This window comes from Madurella fahalii (genome assembly GCF_045866475.1).
Source record: "Madurella fahalii IFM 68171 DNA, scaffold_6, whole genome shotgun sequence".
In the NCBI taxonomy this organism is placed as follows: Eukaryota; Fungi; Ascomycota; class Sordariomycetes; order Sordariales; genus Madurella; species Madurella fahalii.
The window spans coordinates 3,718,733-3,744,539 of NW_027263976.1; the positions used below are offsets into that span (position 1 = coordinate 3,718,733).

The following is a 25,807-nucleotide window of genomic DNA, read 5'->3' on the forward strand; positions in this document are numbered from 1 at the left end:
TCCACTCCTGCCGTCCGAACACGCTTTCCCCGGACCTGGGGCGGCACTGGGACTGTGACCGGAATGCAGTGGCATTAATACTTGCCCTCCCCCAGGACTCTTCTTTCACCAACTTTCTCAAACCATCAACCGGCCATACTTATTCACTGCTCGTTTCGTTTCACCAACAGCTCATAGCAACACCTGGCCAGACTTCTTCACTGCTAGACTACAGCACATACGTCACCATGATTCGAAGGGCGATACTCGCGCAGTCCATGACTCGTACCCGTCTCCTCCGTCGCCCCCGGACTTTTATCCCCCCCAGTTTCATCCCCCCCAGTTTCATCCCCCCCAGTTTCATCGCCCCCAGTTTCATCCGACCCTATCATCCGCCATCCTCCAGTTCAAATGGCTCGAGCCGCAAACTGGAGAAGCTGAATGACCATCTCGCTCCCATCGAATCGACGGATGAAGCCATCAGGACTTCCAACGTCATCAACGAGCGGCCAGAGACCCTCGATGAGCGGGTGCAGAAAACTTATGACGTCGTCAACAACCTATGCGACATCCTCAACACCCTCGACCAGCGGATGAAGAAGAACTCCGACGACGTCAACGAGCAACTCAAGACCCTCGACAAGCGGACCAAGGAGACTTCGGACATCGTCAACGAGCAGTTCAAGACCCTCGACAAGCGGACCAAGGAGACTTCGGACATCGTCAACGAGCAGTTCAAGACCCTCGACAAGCGGATGAAGGAGATTGAGAAAAAGAAGTTCTGGGCTCTGATCTAGGCGATCGGTCGGCAGACGTACCAGATCGTTCGAGACGCAATTTTCTGGAAGCCTTACCTCAAATGGGTACGTTTGACCATCATCAGCATTTTCTCTTTTCGTCCACTTCCCCATCTGACTTATGTATCGCAGGACGAGTTGCGCGAAAACCTCTTCAATCTCCCCGGTTCTGTGTGGGGATGGCTCGCTGCAATGCCAAGGCATATGTTCAAGTTGGCGAAAGAGATCATGGAGCGTATAACGAGATGGTTTGACTAAGGGTTAGTCGTATTGCACACATGTACGCAGCGTATGGCAGAGGTTCGGATTGCCACTTTAGCGTTTGAGTTTATCCAGTAGTCATGAGGACACACGATTGCCTCTCAATATCACAACATCATAACGCTGTCCGCTGTCCACTGCTCTCTTAAGGTTGTTGCACGCCGCGGATTCTTCCTAAAACAGGAACCACTCACTTCATCTTGTCGGGACGGGACAGGACACCTCCTCTCGCGGATGTGCCTTGAGACTGCCGGAATCGCAGGGTACCAAACTCCAACCCCAAACCCCAAACCAGTCAACCGACATCCCCAAGGCATGATCAAGCCCACGCCCCAACCAAGCTCATACAAGCCGCCCCGAAAAGCACCAGCAGGCAGGCCGCAACCCGCTTCCTCCCCCTCAACACACTCCAGCTGTGGTCGCTCAAAAAGTCCTCGGCCAACAGCTCAATCAGGGCGGCAAACACTAGCAGTCCGGACGACACGGCGTTCATGGTCCCGACCAGGATCAGGCCGAATTCCGAGTCGGGACTGTAGAGGGTGTGCGTGGCAAGGCCGATCGCTTGGCCTATGGGAGTTCTGTGCACGGAGCGTTAGTACGGGATCCATGCGTTGATATACATTCCGTTGGTGACCCCCCCCGGGGGGGGGTGCGTGTGTTGGAAGGCGGCAACTTACGTGCATCCATATGCGAGCACCATCAGCCAGGGCTGGAGGGTGTCTTTGGGCCAGGTGATGGAGGCGATGCGGGCGCCGAGGGCGAGGCCTTCGAATGTTTCTGTTCGCGGAGGGGTTAGCTGGCACATAGATGGGGGGGGATCAAGGCCGATTGAGGTGAGCACATACGGTGAAACGCAATCGCAATCAGGAGGATCACAAAGTCACCCCCAATCGCCACGCTCAGGGCCATGCCGATAAACACGCTGTGGAACAGGATGCCCACCTCCAGCAACATGCACTGCAGAATGCTCTTCTTGTGCAGCTGCTCTTCGGTGAGCGCACCGCTCTGAGACTCTATCTCTAGCGTCTCCTTGGAGGCACTCGCCGGGTTGTCCCGAGTTCCCTGCAGCGGAGCCTGCTCGATGCTCGGGCGGCGCGCGTTGGTTGTGGGGCGTGTTATGGCCGCCGCAACATCGCTCGCGTGACCGCAGTGTCCGCCCGCCATGGAAGCCCGGCGGGCTCGGGTTCCGGACCCGACGTCCCCTGCAAGCCGGGGGCGAGGGGCGAAGCTGCGCGCTGGACTAAAGATCATCTCGATGATACTGACGAAGAAGATGCCGACGAGCGCGATGGCGCCCGGCATGGCCGGGTAATCGGTGGTCCAGAAGTTGGAGAGGCAGGGGTTCCCGAGTGAGATAAAGGCGGTGGGCAGCAGGTGGACAAAAGCAGTGGCGAGCAAGACGCCGGTGCCGAAATGGCGGATTCCGAAGAAGAAGGGCTTGGGAATGCGAAGGACGGGAAACTTGGAGGCGAGCATGGGAAGGGCGCACGCCAGGCTCGAGACGCCCAGGATGATGAACAAGGCGCCAACATGAAGCGGCATGTTGTAGTCATTAGACGTCCCGGCGCCGCTGCCGGCGCAAGCATCCTGGCGTTTGGTGAGACGCCGTAAAGTTGTTCTGACTGTAAATGGGTCAGTGTCGGGTTTACACGAGAGTGAGAGTTTGCTGGGCGATGGCGGGGTTGTTGTCTGGCGCGGCAAAAAAAGGGGCTGGCTGACCTCTGGCGGCACTCGTGACGGCCGGATTGATTCTGCTCGCGAACAAAGCCGGGATAAAATCCCAGGCAACATTGATGATGGTCGACACAACGACGACCGACACGGCCCAGCCAACCCAACCCGAAGGGGGTCGAATTGGCGGCGTGTAACGACAGGCATGGCCATCACCACCAGGCACTGTCTCGGTTCCTGCAATGAGCGGACCTGCAGTTCGGCTGGTCAGCAGGCAACGGCGGGCTTGACGGAAATCATCGAAGGGAAACCACTTACGGGCAAGCCGGCCGCTCATTGCAGGAGCGGAGCGCAGACGGGATGCAGTGTCAAAGTCGGAAACACCACCATCTCGAGCGTGTTTTTCGTCCTTGAGGAGGCCGAGACCGTTGGTGGTGCCGGCGCATTGGCCACGATGCTCGCGGGTGTTGGCAATGCCGTTTAGGTCTTGGCGGGTGGTGAGGTCAGCGGCCAGAAAAGGCGGGTTCTGGTTCCACGTCGGATGCTCCAGGTCATCGTCTGTCCTGGATGGCCGATTCATGACGGGCAACGGGCAACGGGCAACGGGCACGTGCGGCGTCCGTGCAGGTCTAACTTTGTGTCTCCAACGCTGTCCCGGTCCGGACGGCTGGTTTTTGTTATTATATGTGTGGTGATGACTCCTTTGCAAAAAAGGATTTAAATGGCCTTGGACGAGAACCGAGAAGACCTGGGCCTCGACAGTCGCCTACAAGCATCTATTAGTGGGGCGCAGCGGTGACTTGAAGCCCCGCGGGCACCCCTGCAGGGTCAGCAAGGTACCTACCTATACGCAGCTGCACGCAGCACTTCGCATTCCGGCCTTCTCGCCGCTGTGACGAAAACTTGGCGGTGGACCTCGGGAGCAGCGGTCCGTTTCGGAAACTTACGGAACCTGCACTTTTACGTAAAGTACGACGCTCTGATCCGAACGCCTTGGAAGTAATTACAAGCGTTGCCACATTGACCATTGCCAAAGCGAAGGAAATCTGTGACGGACTCGAGCTGTTTCAGCGCTGCATGCCGCTCCAACCGCCTGGACAACATCAGCCGCCGGGTTCCGTTGTGAGCGAGAGCGGGGAAAGTGTCGACCTGAAAAGGTAATGCTGGTCATGGGACCGGCACCTAACGTTACCTAGTGTACCCAAGTCACTGGTAATTTTCCAAGAGCCAGCGAGGTTCTAGAAACGACGGGATCAGCTGGACAGCTGAACATGGGTCCAGGGTTAAGCGTGATTCATGGACTTCATGGTAGAACACACGTTGATATTCACTTGCGATCACTGACAGAAGCTTAGAAAGTGCCTAATTAACTTGGGAATTAATTACATGTACTGCACGGCTTGGTGGTGTCGACCGCCAACTCGGTATCTCCGGATCCCGAGGTGTGCCATGGCGATATCTCTGATTAGTCTGCTGAACGCCGCCGGGTAGCGTCCCGAACATGTGGGTGGTTGGGCTGCAGGCTGCCGGTTCATCACGTGTGCGGCGTGGTTGGGTAGCTGGGTTGGCCGCTGGAAGGGCCCCAATGGAGGCCAGCGGCGGGTGCCCGGTCTGACAGTCCGGCAGGCTGCGTCGACGGTAACAAGAATGGCTGCGTATAGCGCTCCGGCCCGCGGGGTTGCCAAGGATGCGCGACCCGGGCGAGACAAATGCGCTGTCTGCTTCGACAGCAAAAGCATTGGCCTCAGGCTCTTCTGGGCCGCCCAAAGCTACTTGAACTCCACGCACGACCCCCAGTCAAGCGCCGCAACCAGAGCATCGCAGTTGCTTCGTTGGAAGAAAGCAGGAGATGCTGGATGCCTCACGTGTCGGCTTGCCTTCCACTGCAGATCGGTTCTCGGGTTCGACGCCCATTTCTCTTGGCACGGGGATGCGTCGACTTCGTGGGAGCTCTTCATCTTGCTCAGGGACGGCCAGGAAGCCCCGCACGGTATCAAATTTCCTACCCTGTCACGGTTTCCTTGCGGGAGCACGGCGTCGGAAGACGCCCTGGAATGGACCAGGAGCCGCTTGTCCGCCTGCGAAGAGCGCCACCGGCGGTGCGACGCGGGGTCGGATCCGTTCTTGCCGACGAGGCTAATTGATCTTGCTGCCTTTGTCCCCCTCGGTCATGACTCTGGCCCGGTAGATGTTGTCCTGCGGAATACGGCTGATGTCACCGATGCCTCCTCCGCCCGCTATGTGGCGCTGAGCCACTGCTGGGGAGGGCTGATCCCCGACTGTCAGACAACCCGAGACACCCTCGTGGACAGGCAAACTCGAATCCCGTGGCAGACGATGCCACGGACATTCCAAGACGCCGCCCACTTCGCCCGCAGGCTCGGCATCCGGTACCTGTGGATTGACTCGGTATGCATCATCCAGCGTGACGTGGACGACTGGCTGCGCGAGTCGTCCAAGATGTACGGCGTATATGGGCACGCCTATCTCACCCTTGCCGCAGCCCACGCTCAGAACGGGAACGGTGGCCTCTATGCGCTATCCCCGGACGCAACGCACATTCTCACCGTCCCTCTTGCGGAGACAGAGTTTGACGTCTGGGCCAGGCCGCGTTTCAGGCACCTCTACGCACGAGACGTCGACTCGTTTGAGATAGACACAAGGCAAGACTTACCGTTGGTATCCAGAGCCTGGACTTACCAGGAGCGGGTGGTGTCTCCTCGTGTCTTATACTTTACACAAAACGAACTTGCATGGGAATGCTTTGAAGCGCTGGACTGCGAGTGTGGACAACTCCGGCGAGGATTCACGACATTGGATATGGGACGCTCTTTTGAAAAAGCCAGTCCAAAATCCGACTTTCGGAGCGAGCTGGACAAAGAGGATACCCGAGTTCAACTTTGGCGGAGGATTGTGAGCGAGTACACGTCCATGGGCGTGACGATGGACTACGATAGGCTCCCAGCATTGTCGGCCATCGCCAGAGAGTTTCAGGGTGCCCTTCCAGACGAGAAATATCTGGCAGGCATGTGGTCTGGCCCCTCTCTTCCGGAACAATTACTGTGGTATGTGGCGGATAATAGACCTCGTGGCCGGCCCGCCAAATGGTGTCCTCCCACATGGTCCTGGGCATCCATTCAGGCGCGCGCCTGGAGGAACCAGAGTGCAGATCCACCACTCTTCACCGTCATAGACGCGTCTTGCGAATACCTCGATAAGACCAATCCTCTCGGCATAGCCACCGGCGGCCGTCTCACAATCCAAGGCCGGCTCCTGACAGCGACCATCATCACTCCGAAACAGCGACTGGGACAGTCAGCTACATTTTACGAAATCAAACACGGGGAGCATGAACTTGTGCTTCACCTCGACATCGACGTTGGGCCGCCATCCCCAGAAGGACAGCCCACCAGCTGGGCCTCCAACGAAGTCGTCTTGCTCGCTGGAAGCAGAAAGCTGCCGCCTCGGAACCCTGAGCTCACCTGCATCTGTCTTCAGCAGAGCGAGCAAGGCCGCTACAAGAGGTTCGGTATCGCCATATTAGCATCTCTCAGTTCGTGGGATACGATCGAGGCATTTTATGGAAAGTTTTCCGCCGTGCAAGAGATTATCCTAGAATGATAAATACTACGAGTAGCGCAAAAAATTAGCCCCTTTGGCAGATAACCTGTCCTTCCAAGACTCCCAAGCACCAATTCTCATTCTGCTGCGCCCTTGGACCCCCTGTGTGACTCGGAACACCACCACAAGGAAACAAAGCATTTCACTTGGCCTCCACCTGCGTCAGGATGTACGCGGCCAGCGCCCGCAGGCTCACCGCCTGCGTGATGGTGGTCAGCGCGAGCTCCACGCCGCCCGTCTCGCGCCGGATCCAGTTCCTCAGCTCGACCGACACGAGCGAGTCCAGCCCGTGGTTGGCCAGCGGCGCGTCGGCCTCGACGTCGTCACGCGCGATCATTGTCATGTTGGACACCTTAGTGATGAGCGCCTCGGTCAAGCCCGCCAACGGGTCGTCCGCCTTCCGCCAGTCCTCCACGCCCCCTCCCGCGCCGCCGCCGCCGCCGCCGGAGCCGTCGACGTGCTTTGTGTTGAGCGGGTCGTCGGCCTGCAGCACGTGCTTGAGCAGCACCGGGTGGAAGTACTTCCAGAAGATGTGGCTGAGCGGCCTGCCGTGCACGTGCAGCTTGAAGGCGGTGGACTTGCCGTCGTTGGAAACGAACGGGGAGCGGGGCCCGCCGGCGATGGCCGACTTGACGATGGTGATGATGTCCTCGATGCGGAGCGTGCCGCCGAGCGTCTGCTTGAGCTGCGACGTGAGGTCGTTGGCCGCTACGTAGCCGACGCCGAGGACTACGGGCAGGGAGATTGAGATGGTGTCCAGCCCGAGGGAGTTGCGGTGTCTGGCGAAGGCGTCGTAGAAAGACTGTTGTGCGTGGTGGTGTCAGGCCCGGAACGGACAAGAAATGTGAGGAAAAAAAAAAGGGGGGGAGATGATATGACTTACAGCTGTGCCGGCGTAGATGCACTGTCCGGCGTTGCCCGTGTCCCCGAGGAATGAAGAGAGCGCGATGAAGAAGGAAAGATCCGGCAGCAACTCGTGTAGGTTCCACGCACCCTGGATTCGGGGAGTCGTAATGGCTTGCCAATCTTCGTACGTGGCATTTTGGAACAGTTTGTCCTGGTTCCCAGACGTTAGCTCGGTGCGCTCTGAAAAAGGATGTCGAAGAGAAACTCACGTTGAGTACCAGCGCGCTGTGTATGACACCCCTCACAGGAGGCAGTTCATCCTTGATCTCCTCCAAAAGACTCGCTAGCGCCTCCTTGTCCCCAACATCGCAGGCCAGAGCCCTGACACGCACACCGTTGACGCCGTCATGCTTCTTCAGGAGCTGCTGCGCCTCGTCACCCTTCGCTCCGCTACGCCCAATCACCACCACGTTCTTGGCGTTAGCCTCTTCAATCATCCAATACGCTAGCGACAGTCCAATGCCGCGCGTACCGCCCGTGACGAGGTACGTTGCTTCAGCGTCCAATTGGAGCTGTGACGGCTGCAAGCTGCTCTCGGCCAGCACCCGCTCATCTTTGCCCAAGGTGACGATGACCTTGCCGACATGCTCGCCCGACTTGATCTTACGCAGGCCCTCGGCGAACTGCGAGACGGGAACCGCCGTGACCTGCTTGATGGGCGCAATGACATCCGAGGACTGAAGGAGCCGGACAAAGTCGGAAAGGATGGCTTGCAGGGCATCCGGGCGGTGCTTGTGCAACTCACGGAGATCGACACTACTAAAGCTGACATTGCGCTCAAAGGGCTTCGTGGACAGGCCGCTGCTGCTCTGCAAGTTGTTCCGGTTGATCTCGACGAATCGGCCGAAGGGAGCTGTCAGCTCCCAGGTTTCTTGCAGCAGCCTCTCACCGAGGGACGCGGAATTGTTGACAATGACATCGACGCCCCTCCCGTTCGTAGCACACATGATTGCGTCTCTGAACTGCGGAGTCCGACTCGAGAAGATTTGGTTCTTGGGAATTCCGAGCGCTGAGTGAAGGAAGTCCCGCTTGGCTTCGGTCGAGGCCGTCACAAAGATACGAGAAGCGCCCAGGTGGCGAGCAATGGCGATGCACGCCTGGCCTACAGCACCCGCCGCGCTGTGAACCAGGACGGTTTCGTTCTTTCTCAGGCGGGCCGTGTGCATCAGGGCTGCGATGGCAACGCTGTAAGCCAGGGGCAGGCTTGCGGCTTCCTCAGTCGTGCTGATACTGGCTGGTATCTTGGCAAATGCATGCCAGGAGGGCATCCTCTTGCACGTCGCGAAAGCGCTCCCTTCCAACGACAGGAAAAGGACGCGGTCACCCTCCTGCAGCTCCCTCACACCAACCCCCTTGGCGATTACCGTACCGACGCCATCGAAACCAGGAGGACCAGCGCTTGCCCAGGGGACGGAGCCAAAGACCAAGTTCAGGTCTCTGTAGTTCAGTCCTGCTGCTTCCACGTGGACAATGATTTCGTTGGCGTCCAGAGGTCCTTGAGGAAACACGTCTTTCCGTCTGCGGAAGTAGATGCCCTCGGGAGTGCCCGCGGCATCCATGGTCAATTCCAACGGGTAGCCACCCCAAATAGGCTGGGTGCTCCGGAGGGAAATGCCCTGCTCGGCCGCAAACTGCTCCTTGACTTCTTTTAGAGGACGCATGCGGGATTGGTGGATGGATCCCTCGTGCCAGTAGTAGTCCTGGTCTTCGCCGCCAGGGACCTCGGGATCACTCAAGATCCCGGCAATCTGCACCGCGGCATTGACGCCTTGGGCGGTGCCGCAGGGCACCTTGTCAAGCAGGAGCAGATGCTTTGGTTCGTACTCGAGACGGACGGTTCGCATCATGCCCTTTATGATGTCGACCTCTGGAGTGTCAGACTCGGGAATGATCCACAACAAGCCCTTGTTGTGCACGAGCAGGCTCTGCAGCGCCTCGAAAGTGTCCCTTGAGGAGACGTCCTTGAGGATGGTCTGACGCGGAGAGTCGATGAAAATGCAGTAGGGATCGTCTATCTGGGCATCCACCTCGGCAAATGGTTTGATAGCCGTCTGGCAACCAATGCGGTCTGAGATGGCGTCGGCTACCTGCTGGGCAAACTCGACTTCCTCGTCATCCATGAACGGGCCACACACGGTAATCTGCGTATCGTCCGTCCGCTTGCCGACCCGCGTCGACGAGATGATGCTCAGCAACTGCTCAGGCTCGCCGGGCCGGTCCTCGATCAGGACGTCCAAGCCCGAAAAGCCGGTATCCACGAGAAGCCTCTCCCAGGACTTGGTAGTTAGGAGGGGCCCCTCTTCCGGGTCTCGGTATTGGTCCTCGGCATACCACCAACCGGGCAGCAGCGCAAACGGCAACCCCAGGGGCGCGTGTCTGTTGGCTTCGAGCAAGAGCAGCTTGCCGCGCGGCTTGAGAAGGCTGCGCACATGCGTCATTGTGGCATGCATGTTCGGCGTGGCGTGCAACACGTTGGCGGCGACGATCAGATCAAAGTTCTTGGCCGTGAAGCCCTGTTCCACCGGATCTTTGCTGATGTCCAGTTTCTCGTATTGAATTCGTGATGTCCACTTGGCGAGCTTGTGGCGGGCATTCTCAAAGAAGCCAGGCGAGATGTCGGTGAATGTGTACTCGAGGAACGCGCCATCTTCGCGGTCCTGTGACAATGCGTTGAGAACATGGAGCGTCGTGCCTGCGGTTCCAGCGCCAATCTCGAGAATGCGCATGTTAGGCTCGAAATCGGCCAGGTTGGAAACGAGTGCTCCCAAGGTCTTGCTGAAGAGCGCGTTGGCCACGTCGGCCTCGTAGTGGCGCGTGAGCAGGCCGTCTTTGAGCATCACTTCGAGGGGCTGAACTTGCTCCCGCAGAATGGGCGTCAAAACGTCGCCGATGGCGCAGAGCAGCTCGCCTTGAGAATCGCGGGTCCGTACGGCGTTGATCAGGGCTGTTGGCTCTGAATCGATGTCCAGGTCAGGGGGAGATTCCCGGGCAACGGCTCTGCCTGCCCACGTCACGAACCGAGATAGATGATTCGGCAGGCTGGACCGGTCGTCACCAGCTGTCTCTTTCAAGGCCTTGGCAATATAATAGCATGCTGCAACATGAAGATTCTCGGCGTGTTTAATTTCCTCTGCGGTTAGCTCACCGACGAGGAACCGCTTGGTCAGATCCTGGTGAGGCAGGAACTCAAACCGCGGAATCATTTCCCAGCGCCAGTTCTCCGGAAGAGCCGAGGCCGGGTCCGAATCTTCGTCCGAGTCGGCGACAAGAGACCGGAACGTGACGGACTCCCACTCGGCGACGGGAGTGAGCGAGCCGTCGGGGTTCTGCGAAAAGGCAGCGACGCTCATGAGCATCCTCCCTCCCTTTGCGTCATACTCGAGCAGTTTGGTCACGACGGACAGTCGTTGTTGCTCGGCATCTGTCGATGGGATCGCGTTGGACACGCGGAGCCGACTGACATAGTTGGGCATCAGCGCTTGTCTCTTCCAGTCGATCACATCGAACGCGCCGCCTCCTTGAAGGAAGCCATCAAGTGTGGGTGGGTCTGCGGTGTATGGTGATCCAAATCGGCTGAGCAGGTCTTTCTCTTTGCCCAGGTCGCGCAGCTTTTGGTCAATGACCGTGACGCCGTCCCCCTTGCGATACCGCACGGTACTTCGGAAGGCGGGGCCGTAACGCGTGCCTTTTGATCCAGCGTCAGAGCCAGAGTAAGCTAGGTTAGGGTCACATTCTTCTAGACTGGAACTTGAGATCATGGGAAGGGATTCTTTGAGCGTCGGGCTTTCAAGGGTCATTTCGGCGGTCTCGGGTTCGATGCGCCCATAGGCGTGTGTAGCCCACGTCTTCGTGTCCTCATACCAAATGGAAACCTCAAAGGTCCAGTTAGTTGCCACCGTCGGCGCGCCCAGAGTGGAGGTTGGCCTGATCTTGGTTGCGATATCGACAGTCTGCTCTTCTTGGATCTGCAGACTGCGGACGACGTGAAAGTCGCGAATGACAAACGCCGGGACCGTGCTTGGCGCAATCGCCCTTCTGGTTGCTTCGATAGCACATGACAAGTACCCGGTCATGGGGAAAATGACGGCACCCCCGACGTTGTGGTCTCTGATCCAAGGAATCTCGTCGAGCGTGAAGAGTTGCCTGTAAGCGCGCTCGCCATTGCTTCCAGTCGACGTCATTTTCCTTCCAAGAAGGGGGTGATAAGGCTCGCCGGGGAATAACAACTCGCGGGTGTTGCGTGAAATGACCTGGTAGCTGGCCGACTTGTCCCATGCATACGCCGGGAGATCTGTCAACACATCGGCATTGTGCTTGTCGGTATTGTTGACGGATCCCATTTGCAGGGATGACACACCGGCCGTGAATAGACCGCCGGCGAGGTTGAGCAAAGCTACGGTGTCGTCCGTGCCGCGAACCAGAGAAGGGAGATAGAGGAACGATGTCAAAGAAGAAGGCCGATCGGTCCGCTGGCGGAGAGCGTCTACCGTCTGTTTGATGGGGTTCTTGAGAGCGGCATGGGGACCAATCTCAACAACAAGGTTCGGCAGTTTCGTGCTATCGTTGGTCTTCTCCGGCTGTAACAACAAAAGGACCTGGATGGCATCTGTGAATTTGACAGGGCGAACCAGATTCTTGACCCAATAGGATGCGTCAACCGTGGCTTCAACGCGCCCCGTGACCGAAGACACAAATAATGGGCGAGGCGCCTCCTTAGGCCCTCCAGTGAAGACGGAATCTTCCTCGTAGACAGGCTGGATAGCCTCTTGGTAAGATGTAGCCGCCTCGTCCATGTGCCGGGAATGGTATGCCAATCCAACCTTGAGACGACGAACAAATAAGCCCCGTGCCTCTGCCACTTGATGAATTTTCTCAATGGCCGACTCGTCTCCCGAGACAGTCACGCTCTGTGGGCTGTTGACCGCGCCTACGGTTGCGTAACCGTCGGTGGCATGCTCCTCAATGAGCTTTGACGCTTCGTCTTCCCCGACGCCGAGGGCCAACATGGCTCCTTTATTTTGACTCTCGCCTTGCCGGTGCCGAGACACAAGTTGAGCAGCTGCCTGACCACGGAAATACGCCGTAGCGATGGCTTGACGGAACGAGATCAGGCCCGCGGCAAAGGCAGCGGCGATCTCTCCGCTCGAGTGGCCTGTGACTCTGTCCGGCATGACTCCCCATGTCTTGAGGAGTGACACGAGGGCGAGTTGGACAGCAGTGCAGGCTGGCTGGCTGATTTCGGCGTCGTTGATGCGGGAACTTGACGCCGGCTTCCCGAGTTCTTCCGTCAGGGACCAACTAGCCCCCATGTTTCGGAGATGATCCTCTGCCTGGCCAAGGGCCATGGCGAACGCCTCGTAATTGTGTAGCCGCAAAGCCATCTCTGCATATCTTTATAACCAATCAGCTTTTGGTACGAATCACCCGAGGGAACAAGTGTAAACTTACTGGGCGCCTTGTCCGGTAAAGACAAAGGCGACAATCCGGTCTCTTACCCTGACTGACTTTGGTGGGGCAGTTAGCTTCTCCTTAAGGTCAACCGCAGAGTCTGCTACTACGGAAATGCGATATGGATGGTGCGTGCGCCGCTGTCCGAGGGTATAGCTGAGGTCCTGGGCAAACTTGTCGGAGCCAAATTTAGGAGCGGCAGCGTCTAGGTATTCCTTGAAAGCGGGCAAGTACGCAACTAGACTCTTTTCTGCCTTGGCTGAAAGCACGAAGAGGCGGGATTTGTTGGGTGGGTGCACTCCATTTGTGCCGTTAACGGCGGCAAATGGCTCCAGTGTGACGATACCGTTAGTCCCATTTGCGGGGGACATGTCGGGCGTGAGAGCGGACCCATTGCTGCCATTTGCAACAGATGAACCAGGTGTAGCAACTCCATTGGTGCTATTGGTGCCAGTTGTACCATCTGTACCGTTGGTGCTGTCGGTGCCGTTGACGTTAGAGAGATGTGGCGCGGTACTAGTACTAACAACAATCGCCGTCCCGTTTAAGCCATCTACCGCCGGTGACGGTGCAGGCTCAAGAAGGACTGCAGCATTGCTCCCACCGAAACCTGCGTTAACGAATCTTGTCAGTATATTTTCTGGGCCACTGAGATGCTCGTTGATGATAAGGGAGAAACAGGCTCCGTACCAAAATTCGTCACAAGAGCGCGCCTGGGCTCTCCTTTTGGCCATGGAATCGCCTCCTTGGCTACAACCAGTTTTTCTTGGCCTTCGATCCTGCTGTTGAACTTCTCAAATCCCGCAGTAGGCAGGATTGTGCCGTACTTGACCATCAGGATCGCCTTGATGATCCCAAGCATGCCGCTCGCGCCTTCTAGGTGGCTGTGCAGGAGTAGACAATGGTTAGCAAGGTGAGTGTATCTGGCGCGAGGTTTTAAGCTTGACTCACCCAAAGTTGGACTTAATAGACCCAATATACAGTGGATTCGACGCTGTTCGCTCTTTGCCGAGGACAGACACAAAGGCTCCCGCTTCGATAGGGTCCCTAGGCGCGGCCTGTTAGCTTCTGCTTCCACAATGAGAGATACGATGATCACTCACCCAGCCGGAGTCGCGGTCCCGTGGCCCTCGACAACGGGAGTCTCTGAAGGGTTCAAGCCAGCGGCAACATGCACCTTGCGTAGTAACTTCTCTTGCGCTGATCTGCTCGGCATTGTGATACCCTCTGATCTACCGCAGTGATTGCATGCTGAGCTGCGAATCACTGCGTGGATTGGATCGCCGTTCTTGATGGCGTCGTCTAGTCGCTTAATCAAAAGACAGGCGCCTCCCTCGCCACGGCCGAAACCCGCGGCCTTGTGGTCGTACGAGTAACTCCTGCCATCTGCCGAGAGTGCTCTGTTACCCTTCATGTTAGACTGAAAAACCGAAGCTCCAGAGAGAGCAATACTCACCCCATCTTCTCCAAAGTTATCCAGAGATTGGGGCTGAAAGAGATCGACGACGCTCCCACAAACGCCGCATCGCATTCACCATTACGGAGCGCATTACAGGCCTGGTGTGTTGCGTACGCACTGCTCGCACATGCCGCCTCGATGGCCACGCTGGGTCCGTGTATATCAAAGAAATACGACAGGCGGTTGGCAAACATGCAGCCCGCAATCCCCGTCGCCGTGAATGCGCTGGTCTTGAGAAGGTCCTCGGCTACTTGATGGGCATACTCTTGCGACCCGACGGCCACGTAGACGCCAATGTTCTTCCCGGCCAGGTCAAGGAGGCTGTGCCCGGCGTTCTCGGCCGCCTCGAGGGCGCACTCGAGCATCATGCGGTGCTGTGGATCCGAGTTGCGGGCCTCCTCGGCACGCATATTGAAAAAGGCAGCGTCAAAGCTGTAGATGTCGTCGGGAAGGAAATGGGCCCCGTGTGCCTGGAAGCAGCCACGTTTGTCCAGTCCAGGCGTGTAGAAGGCCTGCTGGTCGAAGCGGGAGGCGGGCATCTTGCTCCAGGCCGACTCGGCCTGGACGAGATAGTCCCATAGGCCTTTCCTGCCGACGCCAGGGGCGCGGTAGGCCAGGCCGACAATGGCGATGGGGGCCTCTGAGGCAGCCATAGTGTCTTGATCCGGGTTGAGATGTGGTGTAATGGCGAGTAGTGGCAGAGCAGAACGGTTAGATGACGTCGAGATGCAAGGCAGCTTGCATGTAGCTTGTCATGCAAAATGTCCATGTCCTTGGGGGTTGTACAGGCGTCTTATATGATGGTACGAGCGAGGACTTGTTCTGGCAGGAGTCTGTCTAGCCATAAACGGTCAATGATAAGTATCCCATTCCTCTCTCGGCAGTTTTTACACTTCCTCAAACCCACAGAGGCTATCATTACGGGCCATGTCCGCATTGCTCAACACGCATCCAACCCCCTCAGCCTTCCTACTAGTATTGCGGGCATTGGGTGGTTGGTAATATAGCCGGCTTGAACATTGCATCGTGCATTATCACTCTCCGAGTCCCAAGATACCGGGGCCGCTGAGATATCCATTTTAAGCACCCGATAGCTTGGCCGTGTAGTACAATGTAGGTACACTGCAACGGAACCATCATTGGGAGAGAGCCTCCCAGCTGCATGATGTTAGGCCATCAGTACTACGCAGTACTTCTTCCGCAACGCTAAGTCGGGTGCCCTGAACAGCGTGTTCTCTATAGCCTTCGCAGTACTGCGCCGAAGCAGTTTATACATGTCGTTTGGTAGTGTACCGGGAGTGACACACGGCCCGGTCGTAATACGCACAAGCGGTGCGGCGTAGGGAAACGTGGGACGCAAAATTACTGGAGCCAAGGTATCTGAATCTGATCCCCCGGGAATTGTGTGCAACTTTACGGTGGAACAATTCATCCGCTCATGTAGAGAACATTGCGCCAAGAGTCAATATTGGAGGGCAATGCGGCTGGGTAGCGGCCTCGAAATCAGGGCGAAGTCCGGGGGAATGGTTGGGATGGTTCAAGAGTTGCAACGTGAAGACGCGTGGGCCGTAGGACAAGTTCCAATCACTCGGGTTCCAAGGTTGTGGTGGTAAGCTCGCTTCGCCGTAGCAACACAGCGGTATAGTAGGATCATTCGATTCTCGATAAGGGCCTGCATGGGAGGTCACATCAAGCGTATGGGTGAGGTCACATCAGAGGCCCAATACCTGTTTAACCGTAGCCCGGTTTTCAGCTGTGCTGCTTCAATATACTAGGCTAATCCCGACTAATGGAAGATGAGGCGGTGCGAAATCGTTAAGCAGGACCAGCATGTAAGTACCTAGTATCACTGCGAACTAAGTGAAACACTGCCATCTTCCTTCAACGTTGTAGAGGCGCACGCAGACACACCGACCAATCCACACGCCCCCAATGGTACGGCTGATTCTTCCTCCGCGTCCCGTATCTACGCCATCCCGTTTGCCCAGTCCTGTCCGAGCCTTGGCTAAAGCACGCAAGGGGCGCAGGGTCCGACACAACTCGGGACCGGGCTCGGCAGTGGACAGGGCTTGGTCCCTGATCAACAAGAAGCTACGAATGAATGCACGTTAGGATATCCTTCCCTGCCGTGCCACCCATCCTGCAGCTTGGGATGCTACATTGACCTGCAATATTTGCACGTGTTGCCCGACCACAGGTAGTGATGGCATACTCCCTATAGGTTGACCACCGCCAAGACGGAGTTTAACAACAGGCTTACTCCGTGGTCTAGGCATGTTTACTATTCTAACGTCCGACTGGGTTGGGCATCCTGAAGCGGGTAGGGGGGGATAACGCTTGGGATACTATGCTGAACCAGGTACATCGAAACTCGAGGAAACTCGAGCACATTCCCGGTTAGAACTCGTAGTAAAGTAACTTGTCATACAATATTCACGCTTGATCCCCCGCGAAGCGCACAAAACTGCAGAGGACGTTACGTGCGTCAGAAGCGGAACGTGGTTCGTGACATTGCTACCCCTCCATACCACCCCGCCGGGTAGATACCACGGCTTGTTGGCCAAGAATGTACGATGCGTGGCTGAGCAGCGAAATAATACCTTTCGACCACCCGAGTCAATGCGAAACCGAGAATCCGAAGCCGAGGCCGTGGTCCTGAGCGCCACCATACCGTACGACACAACTAAGTACCTTACTACTTACGATCGCTCGATGAGTTAGTAGCAATCATTCTATTCACACAGCCCAGCGTAGGTTGCCTTGGGATTAAGAAGGCGGAGGGAAGAAGAGCTGGTTGGCTGGTCTTCCCTAAACTTTGAAGAATGGCGCGACCGACCATTATGTCCCGAGCCGACATCGACGAGGCAACCCTATCCGAACTGGCCAAGGCATGCAATGTCCATATCAGTCAGATTGAAGATATCTACGCATGCGTCCACCAGCAGCTTGACCAGATGAGTGACGCGCGGTATGAGCGTTTCCAAATCGTCTTATCTTTCGGGCCGGAAATCGACCTTGACCGTTGGTGCCAGGTTCTTGGACAAGTCGTCGCCATGAACCCGGTCTTGCGCACCCGTATTGTCCATTGCCTGGATCTCGGGAGTCTACAGGTTGTCACCAATGAGGAGCATATTACCGAGCGCTTCTCCGGAGTGGACCTGGATCGGTACCTTCGCGAAGACCAGGCGCGCCGGCTGGGTTACGGAGACGCTCTCTTGCGTACAGCATTTGTCGACAGAAACTTTGTTATCTCGATGCACCATGCTATCATGGATTACTGGTCCACGACCACGCTCCTACGGGAAGACTTGATTCTGGGCTACATCAGCCATCCCGATCCGCCGCAGAAACGACCCCCGTTCAAAGATTTTGTGAAGCATTGTACGAGCATCGATGAAGCGACCGCGACATCTTTCTGGGCTTCGAGACTTGGCAAACGCATCCCAGCCATTTTCCCTCCTCTCAAACAGCCGGGACACACGCCTTATCCAGACCAAATGGTCACCCAGGAAATATCCCTAAAAGAGCGCGTTGGCAGCGACAAGATCCCAGCCACTCATGTCCCCTCGTTTGTCGAGGCAGCTTGGGCGTTGACTGCCGCAACCTACGCCGACAGCGACAGCATTGCTTACGGATTTGTGCTATCTGGCCGTTCATCAACTGCCACCACAAAAGGGGGCGGTGGCTTGGATACGACCTTTTTGGGGCCGGCACATGCAGAGGTCCCCGTGCAAATAAATCTCGGGCAACGCAGCACCTTGATGGTGGAACAGTTCGTCAGGGACAGAGCGACGTCAATACGACAACTTCAAGCCCATCCTGCATTGCAGTACGGGTTACGGAATATCGCCAAAGTCAGCGAGCCAGCGCGGATTGCTTCTGGGTTCCAGACGCTGCTTAATGTTATTCCTATTCTGCCTTCAGCTCTGCCAACCGCGAAGGATGAGAAGGAGTCATCCATCATCCGGATGGATCGGATGGTCTGGCGGGCAAAAGGATACGTTGCGCTGATGCTGCGGTGCAAGATCCTCGATCTCCCGGAACCCGGAATTCTGGTCGAAGCACGGTACGACCCGTCCGTGATCGAAGAGACCCAGCTGCGGAGGGTTCTGAACCAGTTTAAACACACGCTGCATGTCCTGATGGACGCACCGCCACAAACAAAATTGGACAAACTGCCTCTGCTGAACTCTCATGACCGTGCTGAAGTTCTCGCTTGGAACAACACGCTGGCAACGGGAGAGACTAGATCCCTACACGAGGTTTTCGTCACTCAAGCCCGAGCGTCTCCTGAATCTGCGGCCGTGCGAGTGGCGGATGCCAGCATGATCAGCTATAGGGAGTTAGATCAAACATCGAACCGCCTCGCTCATGAGTTACGAAGAAGAGGCGTCATTCCTGGGAGCCCAGTGCTGTTCGTCATGGAGAAATCGCTCTTTGCCATAGTCGCTGTACTTGCCATCTTCAAAGCCGGCGGCGTTTGCACACCGCTCAACTCTGGTGATTCGGTGTCGGTCAGAAAAGCCATCATTTCGTCTCTGACTACAGCCAAGAAGAGTCCGGTTGTGCTGTTGGCCTCGCCAACAACAAATGACGGCTCAGTTGGCCTTGCGCCCCAGGTCTTTACCGTCAGCGCCGAGTCCATTGCTAGGTTGCCGGAAGCAGATACTGATGTCCCACTTCCACATGGCCTTGAATTGTCTCATGAGTTGGCCTACATTATCCCTACCAGTGGTACTAGCACGGGAAGCACAAAGAGCGTCACACTCGAGCACCAATCCCTCGTGTCTACCTTGAGTTCACTCGCTCAAAGACTTGGCTGGCCGGATCCAGGGATGAAGATGCTCCATTTCGCTGGCTACGAGTCTGGTATTAGCATATACGAGATCTTTGGCGCGTTCTTGTCTGGCGGCTGCATTTGTATACCGCCGCAGCCGCAGCCGCGCAGCCAGTTAGCTCGGTCAACCTGCGAGTTTATCAACGCGGCTGAGGTCAACTGGGCGATGTTATCCCCCACTGCCCTCCGCCGTATATCACCAAGTAACGTGCCCACCTTGCGATCAATTGTCTGCACCAGTGAACCTATCGACCCTCAAACCTTCAAATCATGGGTTGAAGCGCCGGGAGCGAACACCCGCTTCTTCAACAGCTATGGCACAACGGAGACCGCCACCTTCAACACTGTTGTAAAGTTGACTCCCGAGACTGAGCCTTCTAACATCGGCACATCCCTCGCGGCCAGCCCAATCTGGATCGTTAACCCCCAAACTCCCCAGCTCGAACTGGCTTCCATCGGAAGCGTGGGAGAGATCGTTATCCAAAGTATTGGATCGCCCACTCGTGGGTACCTCGACGACAGTCCCAAGAGACCAGGTCCAGCCGCAGCCGCATTTCTTCCCCAGCCACCTCCTTGGGCGCCCGCTACCGGCCATGCAACGAGATGGTTCCGCACCCGTGACCTAGCCAAGTACAACCCGGACGGCAGCATCTCCCTTATCGGCAGGCAAGAGAACCGCATCAAGCTCGCCACCACAGGGAGGATCGTCCAGCTAGACGAAGTTGGGCGTGTTCTGTTGGGTTGTGAGGAGGTAGGGGAGGTGGTTGTTCTGACAAAGATTGCTGCGGGGCGGACTCAGATAGTTGCGGTGGTGAGCTTGGCTTCCGTTGAGAGCCATCAACGCGCCGGAGCGGAAAGCGGAGTGGATGACGAGGGGCGTCTCGAGCATACCAAAGCTTATGCGAGGTCTAGGCTGGCGATAGATATGGTGCCTACTATGTGGCATGTCGTGGGACAGCCGCTGCTGAGAACGGCGTCGGGAAAATTGGATAGGGCAGCGGTGAGGGAGTTGGTTAAGAATCTGCGTCGTTGAAACCCCGTCCTGCTATACGGGATCGAGTTGGGTTATTTGCTTTTGCTAGGCCGTCATCATGAGCGCTGAAGTGGTGCCTACATGTACCTGAGCACGGCCGGTCGGCCGCGCCATTGTGGTTTAGAAAGTTAAATACATGAGTATTTCCCTCCAGGATTTGCCGGGCAGCGATGGTGAAGGAGGAGGCATGATATGACACAACATTAGGAGAACTCGGAACCTAGGGAGAGAGTATCCTTAGATAAGTGCTCCGTCGCTTATTGCACCAGCTTTTGTCCAAGATAAGCCCTATCTATCCACAGTAATGGATTACGCGCGCTAAATAATGCTCAGCTAACCATGAGAAAGACTTGGAAGTCGCAAACTATGGGCTACCGGCTACTTCATTTCGGTGAGATGAGCAGATCTCGGTAAGTAATTATTTATGAACATGTTGATGGCAGATTGCCAAGGGGGATCAGAGGGTTTTTCATCCCCCCGGGGAGATTGTAAGACACAAACGAGCAATGGCACGGTGCCAACATCTTGAAGCAGCGTTATGCAGTACCTGCTGAGCAAGCGCTGACGGTCCGTACAAGGCATGTCTTAGGAAACCTACAGGGACGGCAGTTGAGGCCTAAGTCGATATGTGGTCTTCCGGGATGCGCCTGGGTGCATGAGGTTGACCCACCGGACCGGAGCGGAGATGAAGCTCCCCGATGCCGATTAGTCCCCAGCCGCCTCCGTGTAAGTGGGCCGGGAAATTTGACAGACAACACTATTGAAGCCGCACTAATGATCCTTATGCCCTCGACCGGTCTAGGCCATCCACAACACAGAACCAGAGCGGGCTGAAGAGCCGGAAGCTTGGCAGGCCTCCCCTGTTAGGTCTCTGTTGTGTAATGCATATAGAGCGGATTTGGCACGGCTCGACAGACAAACCTTGTCCGATTTGGCAACCGAAATCGTCACTCCTTTTGTTAGGACTTTTTGTCCTTGTCACTCGCTACCTTTTCTTTCACTATGCGGGCCAAACTTTTGCCTCTGGTCGTCCTTCCGGCGGCTGTGCTCGCTGGGGCCGGGAAGCTTGACAACGACGTGATTCAGTTGGATGGCCTCGTCCGTTACTCCCTCGTCCCCCAGCGGGGCGGCCCCGTCGTTGGGAGGCACGCAAGAGGCAGCAAGAGGCCGAATCTGTCGGGAGACGCTCTGGTACCCTGTACACAATTGATTTGCTCTTTGGCACGCCTGGCCAGCCCGTTCCGGTCAAAATCGATACAGGCTCCAGTGAACTCTGGACCAACCCCGTCTGCTCGAAGTCCTCAGCTCCCAACTTTTGCAGCACCATGCCCCGGTTTACCAGGTCAGGCACGCTCATAGACCTTGGCCAGCAAGGTCATATATCTTGGGCCCGTGGGAATGCCGACGACGGTTACGTCGATTTTCAATACGAAGCCGACTATGTTGGTATTGGATGTAAGTCCATCAAAATTCGTCGTTCCTAGCAGGCGGCTGACTACTTATTCACTCGCCATCTCCAGCCGCCAAGGTCACTCAGCAAATCTTGGTGTCGCATACGGCAGCTCGGGGGCTGTGGTGGGTACCTTGAGCCTTGCTCCGAGTTTGGGAGGTTGGAACAACGGCTACCGTTATTTGTCGACTCTCTCGCTCAGCAAGGCATCATTCACAGCAGGGCCTTCAGCTTGGATCTGAGGGGCTTGGGCAGCTCGAGTGGAGCCGTCATTTTTGGTGGCATTGACACCAAGAAGTACGCTGGTGAATTGGTCCGGCTTCCTATTGTCCCCGCTGGAGAGTCTCCTGATGGCATGACGGGATATTGGGTGCACCTCGACGGAGTTATCGTCAATCAGGCTGATGGGACGGTCGTCAACGTTTACCAGAAGCAAGACGGAGAAAACGGCCAGGTCGTGCGTCCTGACAGTGGATCCCCGCTGAGTGCTTTGCCAACCGCCATCTTCGTCAAGTTCATGGCAGCGTTTCCCTCGGCAGAGTACATCCCCAACCCTGACCTGTACTCTGTTGACTGCTTTGACCTTGGCCAAGGTGGGTCAGTTGACTTCACCTTTGCCGGCAAGGTTATAAATGTTCCCTATCATGACTTTGTCTTGAACGTCCCTGACTCGGACGGCTGTATGCTGGGAGCCTACGAGGACAGCTTTGCCGTGCTTGGAGATACCTTCCTTCGCGCTGCGTACGTCGTCTTCGATTGGGACAACCGGAGCATCTATCTCGCCCAATCTGAGGAGTGCGGATCGAATCTCGTAGCCATCGGCAAAGATCCTGACGCTGTCCCTTCAATCACTGGTGAATGCTCCCCCCGGGCCACTTCGTCGACTTCCGCCCCGACTTCCACTGCGAGCTCGATCACAGAGACGACCACTTCTACTACGGACTCGGCTACCTCTACTACGGAAACAAGTACGCTAACCACGGAGACGACCTCAGTTACCGAAGCAACCGCCACCACCTCTCCTTCCTTGTCCACCAACTCCACCGCAACCAACTCCATCACAGTCACCGCCCCCTCCTCTACCTCGGCCCCCATACCCCCACCACCGCAGCCCCCCCGCGCACATTCACCTATACAACGCATAAAATCGTCACCCTGACTTCCTGCCCGCCCTCAGTCCCGTCCACCGACTGCCCCGCCAGCGGCAGTGGCGGCAGGAAGTTCACCACCGTCCTTACGGAGGTCGTCACAGCCACGACATCCGTCTGCACCCAGACCACAGGCGTCTACATCATCCCCGGGGGCGTGGGTACCACCGGGCCGGCGCTGACCGTGAACGTCACGCCGGTCGAGCCGCGGCCTACGCCTGTGGTTGTGCCGGGATGTACTGAGGGCGCGCCGGTGCCGACGGGGGCGCGGTCGGGTAGGGAGGGCGATGGGTCCGGATCGCATGGCGGGTTTGGGGCGGGGAGCGAAGGGTTCGGTACTGCTGGCTCGGGCTCGGGCTCGGGCAGATGGCTGGGATCGGATCCCAGTAACGGATCCGGATCGGGCTCTGGTAGCGGATCTGAATCGGGCTCAGATGATCAATCTGGAGCGGGTGCTGGTACGGGTAGCGGCTCCGGGTCGAGATTGACGACACCGGCTACGGCCCCGGGTACTGCCCGGCCTACCCATGGCTTGTCGGTGAGCGGCGGGAGTGGAAGTGGAAACACTACGGCGGTTGCAACAACGGCGCCCAAAACCTCCATTGTTGAGGCCGGAGCAAGCAGGGGCGTGGCGAACTGGGCGGCGGCTGCGCTGATGGTTGGGCCAGTGCTGGTGGTAACTCTGGGGCTGTGAGTTTGCGGGGTTAAATAGCTGAGTCTAATAAAAATAGTTCATGTGAACTCTGTTCAAATGTTCTACTTCTCCAGCATTGTACCGTATCGTTGAACGGATCCCCGGCAACACCACCATCATTCAGTTCCTCGGCACGCCTCCGGTCCGACTTCTGCCCATCTCCACACCCTGCTGGATCGCCGCCCTATGATGGGAAGCGAGCCCCGGTATCTCCTGGAGATTCCTGTCGATGTCTTGGATGTGCCTGCTCAGGTCTCGATCGATCCGTTCCGTCTCCTATTTTGATTTTTAGTCAGTTAATTACTAATTAGACCGCGGAGGCGTTGCGGGTGGATTGGCTGATCAGACGCTGAAGGGGAAAACGGATGAACCTGATTCGCTATCTACCTTCTCTCATACTCGGCCTTCACTGTGAGGAGCTGCATCTCCTCAACCGCCGCTACCTCCTATTTCACGTGATCGGGCGCGCCGGCAGCTTCGCGATTTCCATGAGGCATGGCTTGGTCTGACCGGCGGATATCTGCCGGTAGAGCCTGACTTGCTCGATCAGGAAGCTAAAGAAGGCACACAGCTGCAGAAAGGCGTTCCTAATGCTCTGAAAGCAGCTAAACCGAGCCAGAGAGTTTGTCGGATCGGCCTTTTGCTAAGAATTTAATCCGGGCGAAGAATAAAGCACCAAATAACATACCTCTGTGTGATTCCCTTGGAGGTCGTGGTGAAAGCTCGCACTATCCTGCTGAGGGGAATAGTGGGGTTAGAGGAGATCTTGTCGCGCAAAAGCGACGGCGCGATTCCCGTCCAGCAATTGCACCTTAAGTACGACAGATCTGTTATGACAGAAGGCTGGACAGCAGCGGCCTGGAATTCCGGTGCAGTGGAAAAGCGGGGACGAGGCATGGGAGCCCTATGAGAACCTGGTGGACGCGGAGGCGCGCTCACAAGTATGAGCGACTTATGGCCTGGCAGATTGAGAAGCTTATTCTGGGATTGTGCCTAGGTCGCGTAATGTCTTCTACTTCTGTGTTAATCCTCGCGGTTATAACTCACTAAATATATCCTCTCCTTGTGTTCTACTGTATGACCGTTATTATACTTCTAATACCGTCATGCTTAACTCTAGTTTTTCCTGTTTATCGCTGGATAACCACTCGGTCCGAGGGTTTTGCGACCGGGACCTCTTCCGAGGTCCGAGCGTGAGGTGGATGGTCGTTTCGTTCAGACAGTGACTACCGGGTTTACGATACGCCAGAATATGCCGCTGGAGAGTATGATACCCAATACGCAGGGAAGTGGAGTATTGAAGGTAATGAAAGTTGGTATATTAGGTGTTGGTGGTGAGGAGTGGCCGTGGTCCGGGGCGCGTAAGTGCCCGCGGGCGGAACGCACGAATCGCATTACTACCTTTACCTTCTCAGATGATACCTAATTTGATATCTTGTAGTCACATGACTTCTGCCAGCTTGACTGCGGGCGCCCAACCTCCAACCCAATCAGGTACACTTAGCCAGAGAGGGGCACCAGCTTTCATCTTTCCCTCTTCTTCATCCACAGCCACTACTACCGGTCAACAACGCTATGGCGGAACCGTTTGGGATCGTTACTGGTGCCTTAGGCGTTGCCGGCCTCTTCAACAACTGCGTTGACTGTTTTGAGTACATCCAGCTGGGTCGCCGTTTTGGGCGTGACTTTGAGAGATGCCAGCTTAGACTGGACATTGCGAAGACACGCCTGGGTCGATGGGGCGAGGCGGTCAAGATCAACGACGACCCGCGTTTCCGCTCCAGCGCGCCAACCGATAAGTCGGTTCAATTGGCGCAATCCATCATCGAGGAGATCGTGCTCCTCTTCGAGTCCGCCCGAAAAACGTCGAAGCGATACGAGCTCGTTGCGGACCAGCAGGATCTGGTGACACTCGAGGATAAGGACATGAAGCCGGTCGGGCGAGCGCTACATAGGAGGTTAAAAGACCTTGCTTGTCGGAGACAGAAAGAAACGAGCCTAATAAAGAAAACGGCATGGGCACTATACGACGGAAAGAACCTAGAGAAAATCGTCAACCAAATCGCTGGCTTTGTCGACGAGCTAGAGAAGGCCTTCCCTATCGAGGACGATTGTAATAAGCTAGCCCGGATCGAGATCGAAGAGGTAGAGGACGAAATAAGCCTAGCGATCCTCAAGGACGCGGCGGGGGGGATCGACGCGGCTCTATCGAATGCGGCTGCACAGAAGATCGACGCGATCGCGGGAAGGAACTCCGCCAAGGATGTCAGGATGGAGGATAGTGCAAGGGTCTACGTCGGCAATGTATTCACCGAGGCAGCTGTACACCGTGAGATCTTCATCAAGGATCAGACGATTAACTCGGTAGAGACGGTGGTAGCGAAGGGCGAGTCCGGGATCCAGATTGGAAATACGTACGGGGGCAAGGGGTTTTGGGATCGTTAACGGCGGGCAGAGTAGTTCTAGACTTGCGGGGTAGCAGAATATCCGAACGTAGTTCCTA

General features: G+C 56.6%; 7 protein-coding genes across 7 annotated transcripts; 5 read left to right on the forward strand and 2 right to left on the reverse strand.

Annotated features, from left to right (window-relative positions):
- Positions 1–227: 227 nt before the first annotated feature.
- On the forward strand, positions 228–776 carry MFIFM68171_11121 (uncharacterized protein; the record flags this gene model as incomplete). Its single annotated transcript, XM_071066540.1, has 1 exon — positions 228–776. One exon carries the CDS (start codon positions 228–230, stop codon positions 774–776), a length of 549 nt encoding a protein of 182 aa, XP_070922641.1.
- A 580-nt stretch (positions 777–1,356) lies between these two features.
- MFIFM68171_11122 (Plasma membrane zinc ion transporter) lies at positions 1,357–3,288 on the reverse strand (the record flags this gene model as incomplete). The annotated part of the gene is made up of 5 exons (XM_071066541.1): positions 1,357–1,615; positions 1,715–1,814; positions 1,883–2,659; positions 2,757–2,960; positions 3,027–3,288. The coding sequence occupies 5 exons, from the start codon at positions 3,286–3,288 to the stop codon at positions 1,357–1,359; spliced, it is 1,602 nt and encodes a 533-aa protein (XP_070922642.1).
- A 1,067-nt stretch (positions 3,289–4,355) lies between these two features.
- Positions 4,356–6,329, forward strand: MFIFM68171_11123 (Heterokaryon incompatibility domain-containing protein; the record flags this gene model as incomplete). The annotated part of the gene is made up of 1 exon (XM_071066542.1): positions 4,356–6,329. The coding sequence occupies one exon, from the start codon at positions 4,356–4,358 to the stop codon at positions 6,327–6,329; it is 1,974 nt and encodes a 657-aa protein (XP_070922643.1).
- Positions 6,330–6,471: 142 nt separating this feature from the next.
- MFIFM68171_11124 (Type I Iterative PKS) lies at positions 6,472–14,795 on the reverse strand (the record flags this gene model as incomplete). The annotated part of the gene is made up of 8 exons (XM_071066543.1): positions 6,472–7,131; positions 7,213–7,386; positions 7,445–12,626; positions 12,684–13,293; positions 13,374–13,567; positions 13,635–13,730; positions 13,787–14,083; positions 14,140–14,795. The coding sequence occupies 8 exons, from the start codon at positions 14,793–14,795 to the stop codon at positions 6,472–6,474; spliced, it is 7,869 nt and encodes a 2,622-aa protein (XP_070922644.1).
- Positions 14,796–16,964: 2,169 nt separating this feature from the next.
- Positions 16,965–20,012, forward strand: MFIFM68171_11125 (Nonribosomal peptide synthetase 13; the record flags this gene model as incomplete). The annotated part of the gene is made up of 1 exon (XM_071066544.1): positions 16,965–20,012. The coding sequence occupies one exon, from the start codon at positions 16,965–16,967 to the stop codon at positions 20,010–20,012; it is 3,048 nt and encodes a 1,015-aa protein (XP_070922645.1).
- Positions 20,013–21,014: 1,002 nt separating this feature from the next.
- Positions 21,015–23,304, forward strand: MFIFM68171_11126 (Aspartic peptidase domain-containing protein; the record flags this gene model as incomplete). The annotated part of the gene is made up of 5 exons (XM_071066545.1): positions 21,015–21,110; positions 21,167–21,467; positions 21,533–21,591; positions 21,665–22,430; positions 22,574–23,304. The coding sequence occupies 5 exons, from the start codon at positions 21,015–21,017 to the stop codon at positions 23,302–23,304; spliced, it is 1,953 nt and encodes a 650-aa protein (XP_070922646.1).
- Positions 23,305–24,879: 1,575 nt separating this feature from the next.
- Positions 24,880–25,749, forward strand: MFIFM68171_11127 (Heterokaryon incompatibility protein S; the record flags this gene model as incomplete). Its single annotated transcript, XM_071066546.1, has 1 exon — positions 24,880–25,749. One exon carries the CDS (start codon positions 24,880–24,882, stop codon positions 25,747–25,749), a length of 870 nt encoding a protein of 289 aa, XP_070922647.1.
- Between the last annotated feature and the right edge of the window lie 58 nt (positions 25,750–25,807).